Source organism: Cheilinus undulatus, linkage group 3 (assembly GCF_018320785.1).
Source record: "Cheilinus undulatus linkage group 3, ASM1832078v1, whole genome shotgun sequence".
Taxonomy (NCBI): Eukaryota; Metazoa; Chordata; class Actinopteri; order Labriformes; family Labridae; genus Cheilinus; species Cheilinus undulatus.
This window is the reverse complement of record NC_054867.1, coordinates 20,008,011-20,028,461: the sequence shown is the minus strand read 5'-3', so window position 1 is coordinate 20,028,461 and position 20,451 is coordinate 20,008,011. Positions and strand designations below refer to the sequence as shown.

General features: G+C 38.3%; 2 protein-coding genes across 2 annotated transcripts; one reads left to right on the top strand and one right to left on the bottom strand.

The window, feature by feature from the left end:
* The first annotated feature begins 776 nt into the window (after positions 1-776).
* LOC121506839 (interferon-induced GTP-binding protein Mx-like) lies at positions 777-11,778 on the top strand. The gene is made up of 12 exons (XM_041782787.1): positions 777-1,110; positions 2,555-2,692; positions 2,772-2,926; positions 3,246-3,384; positions 3,468-3,666; positions 3,774-3,852; positions 3,934-4,056; positions 8,501-8,642; positions 8,728-8,886; positions 10,329-10,405; positions 10,511-10,870; positions 10,960-11,778. The coding sequence occupies exons 1-12, from the start codon at positions 924-926 to the stop codon at positions 11,182-11,184; spliced, it is 1,983 nt and encodes a 660-aa protein (XP_041638721.1). The 5' UTR covers positions 777-923; the 3' UTR covers positions 11,185-11,778.
* Positions 11,779-12,564: 786 nt separating this feature from the next.
* thoc7 (THO complex 7) lies at positions 12,565-16,929 on the bottom strand. The gene is made up of 8 exons (XM_041783310.1): positions 16,836-16,929; positions 16,488-16,608; positions 16,265-16,392; positions 15,951-16,037; positions 14,218-14,275; positions 14,044-14,110; positions 13,880-13,949; positions 12,565-12,717 (listed from the first exon to the last, which is right to left on the bottom strand). The coding sequence occupies exons 1-8, from the start codon at positions 16,852-16,854 to the stop codon at positions 12,656-12,658; spliced, it is 612 nt and encodes a 203-aa protein (XP_041639244.1). The 5' UTR covers positions 16,855-16,929; the 3' UTR covers positions 12,565-12,655.
* Between the last annotated feature and the right edge of the window lie 3,522 nt (positions 16,930-20,451).

Here is a 20,451-nt window from a genome sequence, read left to right as displayed (position 1 = left end):
GGGTTTTCATTTCAGTTACTTATTTCAAAAATCATTGAAAAGGAAAAAAAATCATTAGGGAGTCCACCTCTGAGTGGCTTAAAACAAAACAAATGAATGTTTTGCAGTGGCCTAGTAAAAGTCCAGACTTAAATATAATTGAGTTTGCCTTCAACAGACCATTCATGCTTGAAAACCCTCCAATGTGGTTGAATGAAAACATTTCTGCAAAGAAGAGTGGGCCCAGTTGTTGCTACCAAGGGGGGACAACCAGTTATTAGCTTTACTTTGTCACATAGGGTCAGGTTGATTTGGATGCCTTTTTTAACTTGATACATGGGGTAATCTTCTTCTCATATCAAAATTCAATAAAGTGAAACATGTAAGTGTGTCAGACATGCAAGAAAAACGAACTCAGGAAGGGATGTAATACTTTTTCAAAGCACTGGTCATGTAGACTGAAGAGTTTGCGCATGCCAGTGCTTTAAAATAGATCAAACTTCGAGCACATCAAAGATAACACAGATAAGCACACATTAATGGAAGGGAAACGCTTTAAGCCCTGGTCTATCTTATCTATTGGCCATTTATAAAGGTGATTTTCACATACCGGTAACAGTTAATAACAATTATAACTTTATTTGTAGAGCAGAAGTTAAGAGAAATAGTAAGTGTAAGTGTTTAAGTGTAAATTTGTTGAAATGTTCAAGTTCAACCAGGTACAACAATTGCTTCTTGCTCATCAGGAAACACGGGGAGAGTCGAGTTGATGAAAAGAAACTTAACATCAGTTTCCATTTCTTGAACACACGTGGGCCTGGCATGCAGCACAACGCAGCTGCTGCTGTGGAATCGTCGTTACAGAGTTAATTTGAGCGGAAAGAACTTCAGTTTATCCATATTCTACATATTTATTTTGCTACAGTTGAAGTTAAATCCTCACCATGAACTCCCTAAACCAGCAGTATGAGGAGAAGGTGCGTCCCTGCATCGACCTCATCGACTCTCTCCGCTCTCTGGGAGTAGAGGAGGACTTGGCTCTGCCTGCTATCGCCGTGATTGGAGATCAAAGCTCGGGGAAGAGCTCCGTGTTAGAGGCGCTGTCTGGTGTGGCTCTACCTAGAGGAAGTGGTACGTAGCTTTACTTCGATAGGCCATATAGTCCTTTAAAATCGGATTACAGAGTTTTACTTGTGAAAGTCAGTGGACATGGAAGTTTTTCAGCATCACCTGTTGACCAGTGACGACACGCTCATAAAAGCACTATTTGTTTGTATTTCTTTGTGAGCATTACTCAAGTATAAGTAAACCTTCTCCCTATTAATCTAATCATTCCACTCAGGTAAACGTGAAAATTGCTTAGCTAAAATAAAAAAAAATACTCAAGGTACCACAAAAAATGCCTGATTCCGACCTGGCATAGCACGTGTGCTTATGGTAGGTGCTTAGCGCCCTCAGGTGTTGACTGTGGATAATGCAAATAAAACAGACAAAAATAGCCTAAGAATATGGAGCAAAACATAAGTGCTCACTAAAATAGTAGTTTTAGTCACTTTGGAGTCATTCTATAATTTTCTTTTCCGTTTTGTGAGGGGAATATAGTACAAACAACACAAAACACAGAAGCAAAAGGCCAAAATTGATATAAATTAACACACAGCTTAAAAAATGTTTGCAAAAGGAGAGTGGTCCAAAATTCCAGTTGGGAGGTGTAAGACACTTGTTGATGGTTATAGGAAGCGATTGGTTTCAGTTATTTTTTCCCAAGGGTGTGCAACCAAATATTAACTTGAGGGTGCCAACAACTTTGTCCGGCCCATTTTTTGAGTTTTGTGTAAAATTATGTACTTTTTTTTTTCTTCTGCTTTTTTGTGTTGTTCCAATGAAATAAACGTGTATACCAAAAACATTTGTAATTGGAACAATTTCTGGAAGAAATTGTGTATTTTCTGGAAAGATTCCAGGGGTGCCAATGCTTTTGTCCATGACTGTACTAGCTGCAGTGGAAAGCTTCTTTCATGTGATACTAAGTCAAACCATCCCAGCAAACCCAGCAATCCCAGTAAACATTTTTCAGCAACTCTGACACAGGGAGGAAGAGGCAGGGCTTTTTCGGTCAGTGAATGTGTCAGCTTGGCTGCCCCAAAAATCCCTGCATCAGTCTGGTGCTAATTCCCTACCCTGTTTAAAACTGTTGTAGCCCACAGAATGATAGTTGTATTTGAGATTTACCCACCTTCAGTCAAACAGATGCTTCATGCACACAAGCTAATGCAAAATGCATGCTATTATCCTTACAGTGTTAAAGGATTAATCACTAGCAGGTATTGGTTTGCTTTAAAGAGCTTCTCTTAACATGTGTCCCTGTTTGCTGAAAGGAGATTTCCATGAGAATACGGGCACTGTTCCAGTATTTATTATACCATAGAAAGTTTTTTATACATGGCACTGGTCCCACTTGTAAACAATATTTTTTGGTTTTATGGGTTTACCTACTTCTATTTAAAGTTTCAGTTATCTCAAGATTTCATGCAAAATGTTTCCTGTTTTCCTCCTTTACTCTTCTTTCCTCCAGGCATCGTGACAAGATGTCCTCTGGAGCTGAAGATGAAGAGAAAGAAAGAAGGAGAGCCTTGGTTTGGAAGGATAAGCTACCAAAACCATGAGGAAGAATTAGAGGACCCCACAGATGTGGAGAAAAAGATCAGAGAAGGTACAGCATAAAGCATAACTAAACATAAATAAAAAATGTGTATCTTTCAGTCTTTATACCTTGTGTTCTGTCTCTGCAGCTCAGGATGAAATGGCTGGTGTTGGGGTCAGGATCAGCGAAGAGCTCATCAGTCTGGAAATTTCTTCTCCTGATGTCCCAGACCTGACGCTCATTGATCTGCCAGGCATCGCCAGGGTGGCTGTAAAGGGACAGCCAGAAAACATTGGAGAACAGGTGAGCTTTTTTCTGTGGTCCAAACCAACCTGTCAACCATCTTTGTAAAGCAACTCTTGTTGTTGGAAAATTGCAGTGAGAGCATTCATTCTAGTGGAGAGGCAACTATTAGGAGTCACAGAGTAACTCCTAATATTTGCCTCTCCACTAGAAAAAAAAAAATCCTATCTTTAGAGCAACATGTGGCCACCACTAAGGTCAAAAGTTTTCAGGAAATTATATTCAGTCTTTACTGAATAAAATAAACATATGACCAATGGTGATAATGGAGCTGTAAATGTTTAGGTTCATGTATCACACTGTTGGTTTCTCTTTTTAGATCAAGAGGCTGATTCAAAGGTTCATCACAAAACAAGGAACCATCAGCCTGGTGGTTGTTCCGTGCAACGTGGACATAGCAACCACAGAGGCCCTGAAGATGGCTCAGGAGGTGGATCCTGATGGAGAGAGGACTCTGGGTAAAAAATATATATAGACTATATATTAAAAGAAGAGAAGCATGATTTTATATAATCCATCCATCGTTCTTTGTCTTTCTTAGGTATCTTGACCAAGCCTGATCTTGTAGACAAAGGCACAGAGGAGATGGTGGTGGACATTATCCATAATGATGTGATCCATCTTCAGAAGGGCTACATGACTGTCAGGTGCAGGGGTCAGAAGGAGATCAAAGACAAGGTGTCTCTGACGGAAGCCATAGAAAGAGAAAAAGCCTTCTTCAGAGAACATGCACACTTCCAGTAAGTTTGTTCTATCTTGGTAAACTTCAACAAATGATTGTAAAATAACAGCAGAGTGATTTTAAATATTATATGATATGTATTCAGGATGTCTATTTTAACAACAGAACTCTCTACGATGAGGGTCATGCCACTGTTCCTAAACTGGCTGAGAAACTCACACTTGAGCTGGTGCATCATATTGAGGTGAATATTGTAACAATTTCCTGAATAATTTATGATATGTACCCCTTTGGAGCTAAAGTTATGACCCTGTGAAATTTTCAGAAATCTCTGCCTCGACTTGAAGAGCAGATTGAGGAGAAGTTACAGCAGACCCGCGCTGAGCTGGAGAGATACGGGAGTGGACCACCATCTGATGCTGCTGAGAGACTCGTCTACCTCATTGATGTGAGATGATTCACTCTGCATAAAAACATTTTCAATTCCACAACAACAATTGCTCACATGCATCCTTTGAACAATATATATAAAATATCACTTAAGATGCTCCTAAGGGATGGCTGTGCAAGAGTGGCGCACAGGAGTAATGTTGAATCATGTCAACAATCGAAAGAAAGCTTGCTGGCAAATAAAGATCGACATGATGAAACTCCTGTTAAAGTCAGCCTTGCTTTTGATCATTTGGTCAGCTATACATCAATAATGTATGTAAACCCACCACCTTAAAACTTAGTGTCATCGGTGATGGCACTGAGAAAAGTAGAGTTTTGAAGCCCAAAGGTGCTTATCATATTAGAAACACCATCTCAAACTACAAAAAATAAAATATTAAGTGCCTGATCCCTTCGTGGTTGGCACCAAAACTACTAGTCAACTGGGTACTGGTATAGCTATGCTGGTGGAGCAGGGAGAGGTATACAGAGGTTGGAGTCCTCAGTGCACTGGTCACAGGTTTGTATCCAGATCCCAGTGCTGTTTGATGGTTGTGCTCTCCCACTGTCTCTCCCCATATTTCTTTCTCTCTTCAGCTGTCCTATCAAAACAAAGGTGAAAAGTCCCCAAATCATTTTTAAGATAAGAATTGCTAGTAAGTTTCACAAATTCTTTAAAGGAACCCTGCATGATCAGATAAGTTCATCTTGTTGGATAGGTTTTTGTCTCTCTTGTATGTATATTGAACTAAAAAACTCACTAGATATCTGCATTTTAGTAAATTTGAGCTTATAAACTCACCAGTAGGCCGCCATGTTTTGGTCCACGCTGGTAGTGTGACGTCACAGTTCCCCAGCGCTTCCTTTGAGCGCTCCTCTCCAGTAACTGCTGTTTCAGACGGTTTTGCTGCTTGCTGCTGTTGCTGCCATAACAGCTTTCATGCCAGGCTGAGTTTGCTGCATGTTGGCTTTGTCTCCCTGCTGTCAAAGCTCTGTCATTCCTCCTAAGTTTTACCTCAATAAACCTCCCTTCAAGTGACTGGATTCAGTGTATAGTGGAAGTGTGCCGCAAGCTTAGAATATCATGAAAAAGTTCAATATTTTTTGTCTGAAAGTGAAAACCGTATATTATATAGACTTGTTACATATACAGTGAAATATTTCAAGTCTTTATTACTTGAAATGTTAATGATTATGGCTTACAGATAAGAAAACCCAAAATTAAGTGTCTCAAAAAATTGGAATATTACATAAGATCAATTTAAAAAAAGGATATTTTAAACAGAAATGTCAGGCTTCTGAAAAGTATGTTCATTTCTATGCCTTCAATACTTGGTTGGGCTTCCTTTCACATGAATTACTGCATCAGTGCGGCGTGGCATGGAGGCGATCAGCCTGTGGCATTGCTCAGGTGTAATGGAAGCCCAGGTTGCTTTGATAGCGGCCTTCAGGTCATCTGCATTGTTAGGTCTGGTGTCTCTCTTCTTCCTCTTAACAATACCCCATAGATTCTCTATGGGGTTCAGGTCAGGTCAGTTTGCTGGCCAATCAAGCACAGTAACACCATGGTCATTGAACCAGCTTTTGGTACCTTTGGCAGTGTGGGCAGGTGCCAAGTCCAACTGGAAAATGAAATCAGCATCTCCATAAAGCTTGTCAGCAGAGGGAATCATGAAGTGCTCTAAAATGTCCTGGTAGATGGCTGCGTTGACTGTGGACTTCAGAAAACACAGTGGACCAACCACAGCAGATGCCATGGCAGCCCAAATTATCACTGACTGTGGAAACTTCACTCTGGACTTCAAGCAACGTGGATTCTGTGCCTCTCCACTCTTCAAGGTCCCAGGGTCTGGATCCAACAAGATGAACTTGTCTGATCATGCAGGGTTCCTTTTAATATTCTTTATGAGTTCATACACAGCAGCTCGCCACACGTAGCCGTTATATTTCCAGTTAATCCCGCTATTTCTGGCTACCCTGCTACTCTACCAGAAATGCTTGTTCACTTCATTTAAAACAATTTTATTAATCCCTCAAGGGGCAACGGGGTCAGAGAAGCTTGTAAGATAAAAAAACAGATTTAAAAACTCAGTAACACAGACAGCAACAGTTATGTAAGCAAAAGTTAACCTGCATATTAGGGCTGAAACGATTCCTCGAATTATTTGTGTGATTCGATTCAAAAAATTCCATGAGACAAATTATCTGCCTCGAGGCTTCCCTTAAATCAGGCATGTATCCATATACACCCATGCTGTAAGCCCTTTACATTGCATCGTGTGTTGCACGGTGTGCTGTGTTTTGCATGGACAGCTATTTGTGGGGCGCAATGCCCTTGTTTTCGCTGATAGTAAAACATAACATGCATGATTCGAGGCATGAAAATCATGAGGGAAGAAGTTGATGCAGTGATGTTTTCAGGCATTCGTCCTGCCACAGCTGTATGGCAAATATGGCACTATGCCTGCACCGGTGAACCTATGCAGATCTCCGAGTTTACGCGCTGCCTGCATGACTCACTAGTGTGAGACAGCGCTCAGTTTGTGTCTGCAGACTTGAGGGAATTCCATGAACTTCTCTGATTGGCCCAAGTCCAGTTTTGGTGCTTTCCCTCTTTCTCTCTTTCTCTCTCTCCTTCTTTCTCTCTCCTCTGCGTGTGCATGTTATACATTTAATTTTAAATTCTTAAAAATTCAACACACTGACGTCTTGATTACAGCATATTTTTCAAAATGTTTTAACGTCCCAAATAATTTGATAAGACTTATACTGATAATGAATTGACACCAATAAAATAGAAATACGCTATTGCCACAGAAAGTGACTGAGACTAAATAGGTTAAAGTTCATCATACAGTCAAAAGTAAACAGGTCATAGAAGCAGCTTTATCCCTTAAAATGTGTTCTCCTTGTCAGTGGATGGTCTTAAAAGGTCAGATTATTATGGTGGATGAACTCACAAACAAAAATGTAGAAAAATTTAAAGTGAACAACCTTTGAAAAATAAACTACATTCCTGTAATCTAAAGATTCAGCTTTCAGACATCATCAGACCAATGTGTGAATGATGGAGCTTTATTCTTGCTATAATTTGAAATATTACATTCATGCATGAAATAGAGGATGTTAAAATGATTGTGTCCCTTTACTTTAATGACAAATTGGACAATAAAAATAAACTACAACAGAAGAAATAAAGTGTTGGCAACAAAAAAGTCCTGGAAGAGGATCCCTAAAACCCCAAATATTGCATAATCTGATGGAATTATTTAACTTTCTTTCCTTATAGCTTCAAGTAATGTAAATTGCCATCAGAACTTCATTGCACTTTGTAAAATATATTTTACTTTGGAAAAAAATATTTTTTCTTTAGAGGACCTTTTGATACCAATTCTTAATATAGAAGTAGTTTATTTAAGGGGCCCAGCTTCTTTTCTCATTTCTCTAAAACTATTTCTCTTGAAAAAAGCAAAAATGACTGATTTAAAAAAAAAAATGCAATATTTCTTATTAGAGTACTCGATTAATTGCCAGAAGAATCCATAGAGTTCTTGATTACAAAAAGAATCTATTACTGCAGCCCTACTGCATATAGTATCAAAGACCACCTTCACATATTGTTAACCCAATAACTCTGTGATCCTGTCTTAAATACAGTATAAAGTGCTCAATTTTGACTACTTCCTGAGTGATTTCTTTATGTTAGACAAGTCGACATAATGCATTTAGGATTTGTGCTCAACAAAATTTGAAAGTATTCATCTTGGAACATCCCTGTTTCAAACCTGGCTGTAAATGTGTGTTTCTGCTGTCAAAATGGGCAGTTTAAAATTGGTGTAAATGGGACTACAGTTCTTTTGTAAGTTTGTATCAGCCTCATTTTTCTACACTTGAGTTTTCAGATTGGTAATGGGTGAAAAATAAGTATCACTACACTGCTAAGCTCTTGGCTACTGGGGCTTTTCTGTAGAAGATGTGGCATGTATATTTTTCATTGGTGCTCAGTCTGAGATAGTCTATTATTAATGGTCTTAGAAAGTAAACAGGAACTGTGTAAACTCTTCTAAAGAATGAAGAGAATATGCATATTTCTCAAAATTTTAAGTTAATAAATTTATGCTGTACATCTTGAAACGCTAAATCACACTTGAATAAAATATTTTACTTCATATGTTGTTACGGATGCTCTGCAAATATCTTTGTATGGCACAAGTTTTCATCATATAAAAATGCAGCCATAGTTACAACCTGAAAATCTCAAACATGAAGTAAGTGCTACATTTTGTCATACACACTAAAACACTAATTTTCAAAAATTCCACTCAAAGTACAACATGTGGTATCCAGGTAACTCACAACACCTACCAGCCAACCAACATCACTGCTCAGTAAAATGTATGAAATATGAATATTTGTTAGGTTCATATAAAACTTCTTCTGCTTTCAAATGTGTGCTGCAGAAAGTGACAGCGTTCACTCAGGATGCCCTCAGTCTGACTACTGGAGAGGAGCTAAAGTGTGGGGAGCAACTCAACGTGTTTTCTACACTCAGGAGAGAGTTCGGGAAGTGGAATGCCCACCTGGAGAAATCAGGAGAAAAGTGTAAGTTTATCATTCTGACCTGGTCGAAAGCAATCCATCAGCAGGACTAGGAAATGTATTTAATATGTATTTTTGTGTGTTACAGTTAACAAGAAGATTGAGAGTGAGGTGGAGGAATATGAAGAGCGGTATCGAGGCAGAGAACTGCCAGGTTTCATCAACTACAAGACCTTTGAGGTCATGGTCAGGGAGCAGATCAAACAACTGGAAGAGCCTGCTGTCAAGAGGCTCAAAGACATAGGAGGTACATCAGTGGATTATGTCTGTGTGGCATATCGTTTAGTTATTCCAATGACCAGCAGAAAACCTGAAACCTGTCAGGCTGCTTTTTAGAGTAGTGAAGCTGTCAGCAGGATAGGATACCTCCCAGGAGTCTAGACACTGATGGTGGTGGAAGATCTGAGGAGGTGAGTTTTCTTCTGAGAAGTGAGTCTGTGAACTGGGAATTCCTTGATCGGGTAGCCCGGAGGTGACTGGGGAGGAGGAGGGTCTCAGCAGCACACTGAAACAACATCGACTGTGGAGGAGAGAGAATGGGTTTTAAAATATGACAGTGGCTAGGTGATTGGTCTAGAGAGTAGCATAGGAATGGCTTAGTCTTAAGTGAAAGACAGCCCATAATCAGCTGACCACAAGAACAGGAGATCAGCTGTAGTGCAGAGGAAAACATGAATGAGTGACAGTTTCTGAATGACACTGAGGAAAGGAAAATAGTCTTCCTGCTTGAACTTATGTATAAGCTTTATTAAATGGCTGTAACTTGCTGAGGGAAGATCAGATGTAAACAAAAAAAGATTTGGACATTCAAGAAATTAGATTATAATATTTTTAAAAATAGCAAACCTTATAGGGTTATGTCCCAGTTCAAAGTAAAAAAAAAAAAATCAACTAGCCTTCTGTTTTAGATTTTTATAAGTCCATCTATACAGAGACCAAGAACATACAATATTGGAAATGAAAATTAGTTAGGCTGAAACCCTAAGTTTTCCTAATTTGAATGATGCATGGCACTTGAAGCTGACTGCCACCAAAGTTGTAAAATAAATAAATTCAGCTTGAAGCAGGCACCCTGAAAAATGGTCTACGTTCATAAGGGTTGAACATATTTGTAAAACACGGGACAACACAGGAAACCAAAGTTCTGCAATTATGTCCCATACACTTTTTGGGATATTAATGGTTAGCTAGTATTACTTGTTCTCACAAATTTTGTCAGAATCCATGTTTGACTGCATCTTTATGACAGCAACTCATGTTATAGAGTCAATTATTGGTAATACACAGCTCTCCATGCATGATTTGCCCTAGCCACTTAACCTCACACTGTCACTGTGTGATTTCACTCAATGTTGTCTCCAAAAGACACATGTTTATAGCTATTTTACGGTTCAGTTTCTGACAGAAATCACTGCGGCAGGCAATTTTGTAGGACTATGCCACAACCTTACAGTGCACAAAGCTGTGATGTGCAAAGGTGCAAGGGTCCGTCTAGAGCTGCTTGCAGTCCTTATTATAAATAGTTCATGTAAATCATGCAACTGCTACCCTCAAGTCAGATTCTGTCCTTAATAAGAAATGTGTCCCGCTACCTGTGCCCAGGACATTAATTCTAATTCTACATACATAAAACTCTTGTGCAGCTCTGTAGTGTATTGGTGAAATTTTTCGTGCTGCATTTTCTTCCAGATGCTGTGAGGAAGGTGTTCATACAGCTGGTTATGAGTAGCTTCACTGGATTTCCTAACCTCATAAAAACAGCCAAGGTAGCCTGAGCTTCATAATAACATTTTATCGTTAGATAGCCATGGCTCTACAAAATGCATTGGTATAATTTCTTGTTGACTGATGAGGATCTTTTTTTTTTTTAGGCGAAGATTGAAACCATAAAACAAGAGAAAGAAACGACTGCTGAATCCTTCCTGAGGACCCAGTTCAAGATGGAGATGCTTGTTTATTCTCAGGATAGAACCTACAGCAACAGTCTGAGCGACAGAAAGAAAGAGGAGAATGAAGATGAAGATGTCATATTACATCAAACCTCACTTGAGTACAGTGAGGATAATCATGCAACTCTTGAGGAGCTAATGAATGAAGATGAAGATGAAGATGAAGAAGAAGAATATGAGGCTGAAGATGAACTCCTATTACATGTCTCCTCTCTTATGTACAGTGGGGATAATCATGCAACTCTCAAGGAACTTCTGCTGCACCTTAAATCATATTACAAAGTATGGGTTAATGAATGAATGGTGATTCAAAAACAAATAGGACATATTTCCAATAATTATGATTGCTTATCATTTTTTATCTCCTTCAGATTGCAAGCCAGCGTCTGGCTGACCAGATCCCTATGGTGATTCGCTACCAGATGTTGCAGGAGTCTGCTGTCCAGCTGCAGAGGGAGATGCTGCAGGTGCTCCAGGAGAAGGAGAATTCAGAGTTCTTGTTGAAGGAGGATGCTGATATTAGCAGTAAGAGGGCCAACCTGCAGAGCCGTCTGAAACGTCTCATGAGGGCCCGTGCATACCTGGTGGAGTTTTAAATCCTTAACCTCCTGTTCCCCAGCAATCTACAGCATCTCTTTAGTTTGTATAGACAGCAGCACAGCATAGTTCAGTGATCTGTTTCTGATCATGCAAAGGTCCATGCCTGCAATGATGTTCATAGATCAGAGAATTATGCTTCTCTTGTTCTTAAAAAAATAAATACAAAATTTCCATGTCTACAAAGAGGTTCATCTAAGTATGAAAACATTTTCAGAGGAGTTGACGTGCAGCAGCTGCAGGACATTGCCTTATGTTAGACAGACCTCTCTCTACAAATAGAAAAGGCGATATCAATTATGGCCTTTGAATCTGGTTCAATATACTTAGCATCACTTAATGGAGCTGCTAGGTATTGTCCTCTGTTGAATGTGCCACAGAACAGACACTTACTATGTACTTTGGCTCACCCTTGTGGTTATACAGGAAAGTTAAAAAAAAAAAAAAGCTTGGCAGCAAAAACTCCAAATCCTTAAAAGTATATCACTTTTAATATTTTCATACAAAACTTTGCCATTTCATTTGTGTTGTCAATATTCAATTGTTGTTCCCCAGCCTTGGGAATAAAAGTTCTGCATTGTGATTTGAAACAGTTGTTTCAGTTGACTTCCGCCTGACTTCTTCCTCATGGATTTATGCATTTTTATTTTGGCATTAGTAAGTGTTTTGATTGCAATCAAAAATATGTTAAATCTCGTGCAGCTTCACTCATATTTCTAGTGTATTTCTGTCATGAAAGATGTTTCATTTCATAAAAATCTCAAACATGGTACAAAAGAAAAAAAACATGCTTTATATTACTGGTGTTAATTTCGTTGACAGCCTTCTTGCCCCATGACAAAAACTAGACTAAGACTAACAAAAACAGATCTTTTATTATTAAAACTGACAAAAACTTAGTTTAGTTTTCGTCAGTATAACTAAAACTAGACTAAAATGTAATGTAGTTTTTCATTGGACATTGAAAATATGTTATATTTCTCCACTGTGGATAAAACTGTCAAAAAAAAAACAATGTAGCAATTCTGCCTCTCAGCTTTAGAGAGCAGGGTCCCCAGGTTTGGCAGAGTGCATAGAACACACCACAATGGTTTGGTACCAGATGTAGGAAAGAGAATAAATGTCTGGGCTAAAAGTAAAGACTAAAATGTGAGGACTTTTTATGGACTAAACCTAGACTAAAATGTTTTGCGTTTTCATAAACTAAAACTAGACTAAAACTAAACAAGGATAGAAGTCACTAAAATGTGACTAAAACTAAAATGCATTTCATTCCAAGACTAAAACTACAACTAAAATTAAAAATAGCTGCCAAAATGAACACTGGGTGCATCTAAAAATCCCTCACTTTGGTAAATAAACTAAAAAAAATCAGGATGTAGACAAGTAAGTTTTATTCAAAAACACATGTAAAAAAGTAGTACACCAAAAAAATCATTTATAAGAGGCTTGTTTCACAGCTTCACAAGTTCATTCACCATTCCCCACAGGGCTCCCCTGATTGTTGTCGTCATTCTCTGATTTCTCATCATCTAGAAAAGAGAGATGTGATTAGTGAGGTACCCATAGTTTTTCTGAAAAGAATGAAGAGATTTTTAATATTTGGAACAGAGTAACTGGCACAAAACAAATTTTCAGACAAACAAGCACAACATCCTAGAGATGTCACAGAGCCAGAATTTTGATTCAATAAGAGTTCATCAGCAGTTAGATGGGTGATTGTTTTCAGATGGTAACTGTAGTTCCCACTTCCCTTCTCTCTGCTCCACTAAAAAAATACTGTTTTTGCCCTGAAGGCCTATCATTTGAAACGTCGCGTCCACAACAAAATTGAGACACAAATGATACATTATATTTCTAAAAATTTATCTTTTCAGCTCTTTGCATGACAGCAATTCAGTGAACAGTGAAGGGTACCAAAATGTGAAATACTTTTTAGTGCAATTGATTACTAAAGATTTTCATGACATTTTCAGAGCCTACCCAAAATCATATTTCCTCTTAAATATCCCTAATAAACCACAAGAAGTGTATTCGGGATTTTACTGTCTGTGTTTTCTATTGCTTTCTTATTCAGGCCATTTTATTGGTTTTGGTGTTTTTGCAGGGCTATAAAGCTGGATTTAAAGAAAACTTGGGAACCATGAGACATTGCTGTTACTCTCTGCTTATTGTCTGTGACAGACATTAACATTACTCTATGTATCATAAGACGCTAAGGAGATTTAGTCAAATTTATTTGCCGTTTGTTAAAAAAAAAAAAAAAATACTACTGGAGGTGGTGATGTGGGTGTGGGTGTGTGTGGGTGTGGGTGTAGGTGGGGGGTATCATCAAACAAAAGCCGGATCTTCCTTCAAGTCTGTGCAGAGGTGTTTGTGTGTCTAACTTCTTTAGAGTGTAAATGTAGAAAAGCAACCAGAAAATAACATCTTTATGCTACAACTGCTTTGTTTTACTAACAGTACACTAGCAACTGCTCTCGTTAGATTGGCCATTGCTGCACGCCGTCTCTCTCTACTCCCTGGGTTGTGTTTTTTCTACAAAATATCGGTATTTTCAATACAATTGAACAAAAAAATAAGTATTGTATCATTCAGAGTATGCAGTATTGAAAAAATATCAGAGCATCCAAAGTTTTGACAACTTTACCAACACAGGTGACAAGTATATAAAACACCCAAATAATCACTCACTCTCAAGGGTCTGCTGTAGTTCCTGTATGGTACTGAGCAGAACATGGAACTGCTTCTTCCTCAACTCCAACTACATGGGAAAAGGGAGATTTAAATATTAAACATCATAAACTATTCCAGAGTTTAGAGATTAAAGCAGAAAATATAAATCTGTTTTGCTTCACCTTTGCATCTACATTCTCCTTGATGTGAGAGAGTTGCTGGAGTTCCTTGTCAAGTGCCTCCAACTGCCTGTAAGGGATCAAACAAAATAAATCACAGCATCTCAGGATCAAAACAGGTCCTGCTAAAAAGCAGGTAGAACCTGCATACCAATGAACCAAATGAGAGTGACTTACTTCAGTGTTTCATGTCGGTCTGGATGTTGCTGGATGACCTTAGCCAAAGCATCGTACTCTGGAAAGATAATAAACATGAAATGTGAGAAACAGAAATTCATATTAACTGCAAATATATTGACATTTATAACAATGAAATGATTACAAAGCTTTTGCTTTTTAGATCTCCTGGACCTCTAATGGTTGTCTATAAAATGTAGATTGTTCTGTGTTATTGATAAACTGCACAAATTATTTAGCATTGGCTGACAATTATGACGGATAACAACATGGAATGGATGATATTGATATCATGTATAAAATATAATACCATTTTGGTTCAGGATGAACACTATTAGATCTTTGCCAATATTCTATATGTCAGTAGTTCCAAATGCATTTCAGCTAATGCCAGTATTAATATTTGCATACTTTTTTTGTCGTACAAAACACCAAGTGTTTCAGTATAAAGAGAGGAGCAGGGAAGTTGGCTGGAAGTTGCTTTGCATTTGGGGCTTCATTCAAAATATACATCAGAAATTATCTGATGGTAAGGTTGTTTATTTTGCTGATATTTCAGGCAAATATAATTGTTTTCTGATATGTGTGCCTGATTCTTTGTTGTAAATATCCTATAGAAAGGATTCAGAGTGAGTGATGTGATTAAATTTATACTTTTGAGTTACAAATGAGCAGCATGTTAGTAAAGATGTGACATTTTGTTGACTGAGTTGGCAGAGCTAATATGAATCTCAAGTTTCTGACAGTATCTTTTACTTTTGGTATCATTGCATTTAGGTGTAAGAGAAAATAGGATTTTTTTTAGTTTCCAAATCTAATTCACCAAAGAACTGAATTATCGATTTATTGTCCAGCCCTACTGTTCACTGTCTGAATGCAACAGGGATGTGACTCTTTATATCTTACACAGGACTGTAGATCTACCGAATTAAATAGTTCAGTTCACCAAGTGAATCATGAATATTAATTTGGTTTACATATCTTAAAAGGGGCTACTTGGTGAAATAAAAATTCCAGCAAACCCTCAAACTAAACAGAGAAATGTTAAAGCTCTGACTGGACTCTACGTCTTATTTCCATTTCTTAAGATTAATTTTGGGGCTTTGCTGCCTTTATAAGAGAGACATGGGACAGTGGATGGAGCTGAAAACACAAAGCAGAGAGTGGGGAATGACATGCAATGAAAGAGCTGCAGACCAGACTTGAACACCCCAACATATTCCTTTAAGTATACATGGTCGTGTCCCAACTCCTTTGACAAAACATGATTGTCTTTGTTACTATCAAAATACTGATATAAAGCTAATAAAGTTAGCTATATTTACTAATGTACCTTCTTCATTTTGTCCTCTCCTGAAGGAGGCAGAGGAATAATGATATTAATGTTCAGGTGTAACGGATGACGTCTACATACTTAAATATCCAAAGTTCTCTAACAATCAAAGTTAGTGTCTCATTACTATGCAAAGTCTCAATTTGACAGAAAGCTCCAGAAGTCGCTCCCACATTTCACGCTAAGTATCATGGGGGCTAGGAGTAAGCTGGATAGCACACAACAGCAACAAGGCCTTTAAAAGAGCTTCACAAAAGATAGAAGAAAATGATAACTAAGGGGGAAAAAATACAATTATATCACACCAGCCATTTGAATTATTTTCAAACTGATTGACATTTTTTTTAATACAATTTAAAAAATGAGCATATTATGGCAGTGGTAGTGCAAAGACTCTTACCTTGGCGGTTCTTTCTTATTCGCTTTGCCCTTTGAATTTCTTTTTTGCATTCAGCTATCTTCTCATGTGCAGACATGATGTTTTGTTCTGAAATGTAAAGGTTTAGAAAGTGTTAATTAAACGCCCACATCACTATTTGTGTGATCCTTGTGGCCCAGCTAAAGTAGTTAAACTGAATGTAAGCTAGTATAACCAGCAGTGAGTAAGTATTTAATACAGATGGGAGAAGATGTAAAGAAAGGTGCGCTGGCTTATTAATAGGGGTGTGGCTGTGTGAATGTGTATAAAAATGACTGAAAATCTTCATTTCTCACCTATGTCGGAGTAAATTTTCTCATAATTCTCCATTTCCCTTAGGTTCATGTCATAAACCATTAAAGTCTTTCCCATGGAGAATTCACACTGGGCCAGTGTGCCCAACATCCTTTGATACTGAGTGAACCTAGAAAACAAGATGGTTTGAGAATCACATTAAGTTTTCATAGACAATCTTGGTGATTAAAGTCCCGCACTGAGGTGTCCACGGTACTAACTCACCCTTCCTCCGGGATCGAGGGCGAGTTACACCATTTTATGAAACTCTTCAGCAGCAAATTGATTTTACGGTCATCACCAGCTCCGTCTCCGTCGATGAGAAGACGTTTCCGGATAACTTCATCTAATAGAGGGAGGATTCAGTCACCAAAAAGCTTTTCAGATACATCAGGACTAACTATTAGCTAGCTAGCATTGATGCTGTTTGCTAGCTGTTCTGCTCTAAGTAGAAAGCAGGATCGTTTGGGCAGTAAAGCTGGGTGTATATAACGTCTATAACAGCTTTGGTACACATTTCTTCAGTGGGATTTTACCAGAGATCCTAAATTAATCAATTACAAAGTAACTTACCATCTGTAACAGCTCCCATGTCTATACCTGAACAGATAACTGTACTGAGCCACCGGAAGTGAACGAAACATGTAGCCCCTCCTCTCAGCACCGACGACGGTGATTGGACAAAGAAGTGAGCATTTCCGTTTTCACTACGTTGTCTTGTCTTACAGGTACCAGCTGTGTTATCGTTTTCAATTAGGTTTAACTTAACGTGCTAATTGCAATAATTTGTTTTCTTGGGGTTACCAAAGATTTGTCTCATTCAAAACTAAACAAAACAGGTTTAAAATTTTCCAGCTGTGCCCTGGTTTCAATTTTCCTTAATAATTCAGAAAATGCCACCTACAGTCAGGGAGGTGTCCATGGGGGTGAAGATGGGGTGGCTAAGACCATAGACCACTAAAACTTCATCAGCCAACCCAGGTGCCTCCTAGAATCCTAAACTATGCTTGGGTATTTGTCTTGTTAGAGACAGAAAAATGTGAAAAACTGTGTAGAAAACTACATTAAGCTAAAGAAACACATGTCAACAGTTACAGCTCACAAACAGTTTAATTCATTGATAAATACATGACAAACACATTTGTTTGGTCACCTTTTGCTTCACTGTCATCTTGCACTTCACTTTAACAACCAGGAACAGACAAGCAGAGCAGACACTGCCTTTGGCTTACATAGGGGTGGTGGGTCAAAGGTGTCACATGTGGCAGAGGTGAAGAGGTGTTTTGGTACTATGACAGGAAATGTTCTTTTTTAAAAACGATTAGACAATCTTTCTTATTGTGATTGTTTCCTGTGATGTTGAATTATTTAGCTGAAGTTTATTGTATTTGCAGTGAAGAACTTTGCTTTTAAGAGTTGACTGATTTAAAGACTTAATTTAGTGTCTCTTGGTAAATTCCCATTAGAGAAGGATGGAGGCATTGTGCTGAGCTCAGACTCTTGTATTTTCCACTTTGCTAGTTTTTTAATCCTGGCCCACACTGAATATATTGCTGCTCATTTTTACATTGTAAATAAAATCACAGGAACTGCATTTTTTTGTGTTTTTGCCTCGTTTGTTGGTCTAAGTCACTAAACCACCCTTACAGCAGAAAAGAACTCTAGGAAGGGAAAAATCTGATTTTGTGTCCATTTACTGTATGTGTGACTTGATTCAAAGTCTAAATCAGCTTTAGCATATTTTTTGGTCTCTTCTTCCACCATCTATGTCAGATACCAGATGAAGCCACACAGTCATCACTTCCACCTCATTTTCCTAAACTGCTGCTGCCCTCAAGTTTTGAAGGTGCAGCAAAACACACATGGTTCTGAGTTGGCCCTCATATGTTCTGCCACATCACAAATGCCACACATAAACCACGTGTGGCCCAAATGTCAAAGTGAGCCAAGTGTTTCAAATATGCAGTTTTCCCAGAGGAGAAACTCGCTCCAAATTCAAAGGTTTGGCAAAGGATATGTGGTTACTGTTTGATGCACATATGTTTTGCCTTGCCACATCCCAGTCAAAGGTGTCAGATAAGTGCCACATTTGGCCCACAAGTTGATGCTGTCAGGGATTTGTGTCATATCAAGATGAGCAAAAAGTAATTTACTGTCTGAAAAAAATAAGTACAGGAAGGGAGAACCTTGCATACTGTATGTCTCACTCAAGGACCCACCAAAAAGCCTCTTGGACCCATATTGTAACATCAGTAGGAAGTCTGCTATTTTAAATTCTTTCCTAAGAAATCCTACATCTTTGTACTCCTCCTTTTGTACAATGTTCTCCTCCCAGGGTTTCACCCAAAAAACTTCATCTTAGACTTAACAGACATGCCATAGATAAAAAGTAATCAATGGATTTTTCCTTACTTAAAGGATGGAGCCATGATTGGGGGCCAAATTTGGTCTACTTTTGTTGCAGTGTTTAAGCACTATAATGCTGACAACGGTGCATGATTCTCCTAGAAACCCTGGTCCTTTGTTCTTCAAATTTCTCATGCGACTACAGTCTAGTAATAATTACCTCTGCAAGATAATTATTTGAAATCCTTATTTTTGGCCCCAACCGACAAAAAAGAAGTTTTAAACATCATTATGAGAGAAAAAGCTCCCATAAAACAGGACAGGAGTAGATGGTATATGTAGTAAAATCATAAAAGCTATTGTGAGTGAAATCATAGATCTACTTGTTTACACTGTTAATCTTTCTCTGTTTTGTGGTGTGGTGCCAAAATGACAAAAATAGCTAAGATAATTCCAGTATTTAAAGCTGGTGAGAAAAATAATATGCATAACTATCTATCCATATCTATTCTGCCCAGCCTGTCTAAAGTATTTGAAAAATTGTCTACTACAGACTACATGACTATCTAGATGGATTAAAGATTCTTGTCCCGTCACAATATGGCTTTAGGAAGAAGAGTAGAACCTGTGTGGTGATGCTTGATCTTGTTGACAAAATCAATGGTGCTATTGATAAAGGTGAGTGTGGTGTAAAGATTTCCCTTGATTTATCAAAAGCATTTGACATGATTGATTTTAACATTCTCCTGGGTAAACTGCACCATTATGGTGTCAGGGGCACTGCATTAAACTGGTTTAGGAGTTATATTCATGGAAGGGAGCAATATGTACATGAAAAGGTCTCAAAGTAAAGATATAGAATATGGGGTCCCACAAGGATCAATATTAGGTCCACTCCTTTGTATCCTTTATGTAAATGATTTTACACAAAGTATTATTTGCTGATGACACAGATTTATTTTCGTCACACAGAAACTTCGACCATCTTAAGAATAATGTGAACAAGGAATTGATCAAGGTTGACACTTGATTTACAGTGGCTTGAAAAAGTATTTATACCCCTTGAATTTCTCCACATGTCTTCGTGTTACAACCACAAATGTAAATATATTTTATTGGGATTTCATGCAATAGACCAACACAAAGTGGTGCATAATTGTGAAGTGGAAGGAAAATTATACATGACTTTAACATTTTTTTTTTACAAATGAAAATCTGTCAAGTGTGGTATGCAAAAGTATTTAGCCCCCCTGGAGTCAATACTTTGTGGAGCCACCTTTGCTGCAATTACTGCTGCTGGTCTTTTGGGGTATGTCTCTACCAACTTTGCATATCTAGAGACTGAAATTTTTGCTTATTCCTCTTTGCAAAATAGCTCAAGCTTAGTCAAATTTGATGGAGAGCGTCTGTGAGCAGCAATTTTCAAGTCTTGCCACAGATTCTCAATGGGATTTAGGTCTGGACTTTGACTGGGCCATTCTAACGTATGAATATGCTTCAATCTTAACCAACCATTCCAGTGTAGCTCTGGCTGTATGTTTACTGTTGTTGTCCTGCTGGAAGATGAACCTCCACCCCAGTCACAAGTCTTTTCTAACAGGTTTTCCTCCAAGATTGCCCTGTATTTGGCTCCATCCATTTTGCTATCAACTCTGACCAGCCTCCCTGTCCTGGCTGAAGAAAACGTCCCCACAGCATGATGCTGCCACCCCCATGTTTCACGGTGGGGATGGTGTGTTTAGGGTGATGTGCAGTGTTAGTTTCTCTGCAACACATAGTGCCTTGCATTTAGGCCAAAAAGTCCATTTGGTCCATTTTACAAATAAGTTTTTATGAATTATCA

Coding starts and splice junctions, on each gene's coding strand:
- LOC121506839 (XM_041782787.1), top strand. CDS start 924: ATGAACTCCCTAAACCAGCAGTATGAGGAGAAGGTGCGTCCCTGCATC. Junction 3,385..3,467: donor TGATGGAGAGAGGACTCTGG/GTAAAAAATATA, acceptor TGTCTTTCTTAG/GTATCTTGACCAAGCCTGAT. Junction 3,853..3,933: donor AGCTGGTGCATCATATTGAG/GTGAATATTGTA, acceptor TGAAATTTTCAG/AAATCTCTGCCTCGACTTGA.
- thoc7 (XM_041783310.1), bottom strand. Junction 14,111..14,217: donor GACCGACATGAAACACTGAA/GTAAGTCACTCT, acceptor GATCCCTTACAG/GCAGTTGGAGGCACTTGACA. Junction 12,718..13,879: donor ACTACAGCAGACCCTTGAGA/GTGAGTGATTAT, acceptor TCTCTTTTCTAG/ATGATGAGAAATCAGAGAAT.